Raw genomic sequence first — 2,030 nt, forward strand, 5'->3', positions numbered from 1 at the left:
TTTCACTCAAGTCTGGTGCTCTACCATCAGAACCACACTTCTTAACATTTTTTTTGGTCATTCATGGGCTTAAACTCAGGGTCTGGGTGCTGTCCCTGAGCTTTTTCACTCAAGGCTAGCACTCTACCACTTTGAGCCACAGCACTACTTCTGGTTTTCTGATGGTTAATTGGAGTTAAGAATCTCATAGACTTTCCTGCCCAGACTGGCTTTTAACCATGATCCTCAGTTCTGAGGCTCCTGAGTAGCTAGGATTTACAGGTGTGAGCCACGGGCGCCCAACACACTTTATTCTTTCATTTGATTCTGGATAATGAAAAGCAAAACTTAGGGGCTGGGAAGGTAGCTCAGTGGTAGGGTGCTTGCCTTGCATGCATGAGGCCCTGGACTCCATTCCTCAGCACCACATAAGCAGAAAAAAAAAGCCGGACGTGGCGCTGTATCTCAAGTGGTAGAGTGCTAGCCTTGAGCTGAAGAGCTGAGGGACAGTGCCCAGGCCCAGAGTTCAGGCCCACAACCGGACCCCCCCCCCAAAAAAAAAGAAAAGAAAAACTTGACACCAGCAACAAAGCAAGTCATCAAATTAAGTGCCAATTTAAAAGAACAAGGAAAATGCTCACCTGTGTCACGGAGGTCACTGGCTTTGGTCCTGGCCCGGCTGGCTTTGGCACTGTCATTGCCATGGGGGTCATCTTCATTGGTGAACAGCATGATCCTCTTATGGCTCATCTTGACCTGGACGTCACTAAAGAGGTTGGCACAGACCCACAGCACTTCACTCAATGAGTAGTCAGATCCATGGCCAATGAGCTCTTGAAAATGGGTTTTTCCCTGCTGTCCCTTAAAGCGGTCCAGCTCTAGCACTCGTTTAGCACCTGATCAGAGGCAGGAGTCAAATGGGCAGAGAGACCAGAAGAGCATCAGTTCCATCCTCGCCACAGGCTAACAGAGGGCCCTTTCTGGTAAGTCAATGAATATTACACATGCAGGAAAGCACGCGCCTAAACAACAGGAAGGCAGATTCCTCATCCACAGTCCTCTTTGTTTGGGGTAGTGACATTCTTGGATAAGCAAAAACACTGATTTTTAGAACATTACTGACCTGGATTATCCAACTCTTGTAAGACATAAATATTTTTGAAATTCACTGAATTTTTGTCTTTCTCCGTGCCATAGAACACCACTGCCAAGAGATCACGATTACTGCTTATGATCTTATTGGTGTACACACTCACAATACACTGCAAAAATAGAAAGTAAAGGAGTATTTACATAGCACTATAGTTCCATAGGTGTCTAGTATGTGCTCAATATAAAGCAGCTGAATTTATACATGGCACTAGGCTAGGACACAACCTCTATCTTCAGGAAACTCCTGAATCTAGTGTGATGGGCAGAGATATCTATTAGATAGTAAGTATAGATATATACCTATATCTATAAAGTATACCTTATATGTTACAAATTATAAATTACATGTATTATAAATTATATGTAAATATATATCTGTATACCTATTTATATACAAGTATCTATCTACAAATAGATATTTATCTGTAATACAACACAAAGAACAATCTGTATTTAACAGAAGGTAAGAAATCAAAAACATGATTCGAGCCAGATGTGGGAGAGCAAACCTGTAATCCCAGTGCTTGGGAGGCTGAGGCAGGAGGACTGAGTGCTGGGATTACACGAGTGCACCACCATCACAACTCTACTTTCTTTTAAACAATGATTCCAGCTATATGCTTGTGGCTTACACCTGGAATCCTAGCTACTCGGGAAGCTGAGTTCTGAGGATTGAGGTTCAAAGCTAGCCTGAACAGGAAAAGTCTTTTTTTTTTTTTTTTGCCAGTCCTGGGGCTTGAACCTAGGGCCTGGGTGCTGTCCCTGAGCTGCTTCTTTTTTTTTTTTTTCAAGTTTTATTTTTTTTTCTCCTTTTTTTTTTTTTATTGTGAAAATACTGTACAGAGGGGTTACAATTACATGGGCAAGATAGTGAGTACATTTCTTATCAAGTGTTGTAG

General features: G+C 42.3%; 1 protein-coding gene across 1 annotated transcript in view; it reads right to left on the reverse strand.

Annotated features, from left to right (window-relative positions):
- The window catches only part of Xrcc6 (X-ray repair complementing defective repair in Chinese hamster cells 6), a 29,379-nt gene that overhangs the window by 15,135 nt on the left and 12,214 nt on the right, over positions 1-2,030 (reverse strand). Inside the window, exons 4-5 of the mRNA XM_013024777.1 lie at positions 1,103-1,241; positions 621-875 (exon numbers count right to left, since the gene is read on the reverse strand). Coding sequence (XP_012880231.1) covers positions 621-875; positions 1,103-1,241 — 394 coding nt within the window. The remainder of the gene's footprint in view (positions 1-620; positions 876-1,102; positions 1,242-2,030) is intronic.

This window comes from Dipodomys ordii, unplaced genomic scaffold, assembly GCF_000151885.1.
Source record: "Dipodomys ordii isolate 6190 unplaced genomic scaffold, Dord_2.0 Scaffold79, whole genome shotgun sequence".
Lineage (NCBI taxonomy): Eukaryota > Metazoa > Chordata > Mammalia > Rodentia > Heteromyidae > Dipodomys > Dipodomys ordii.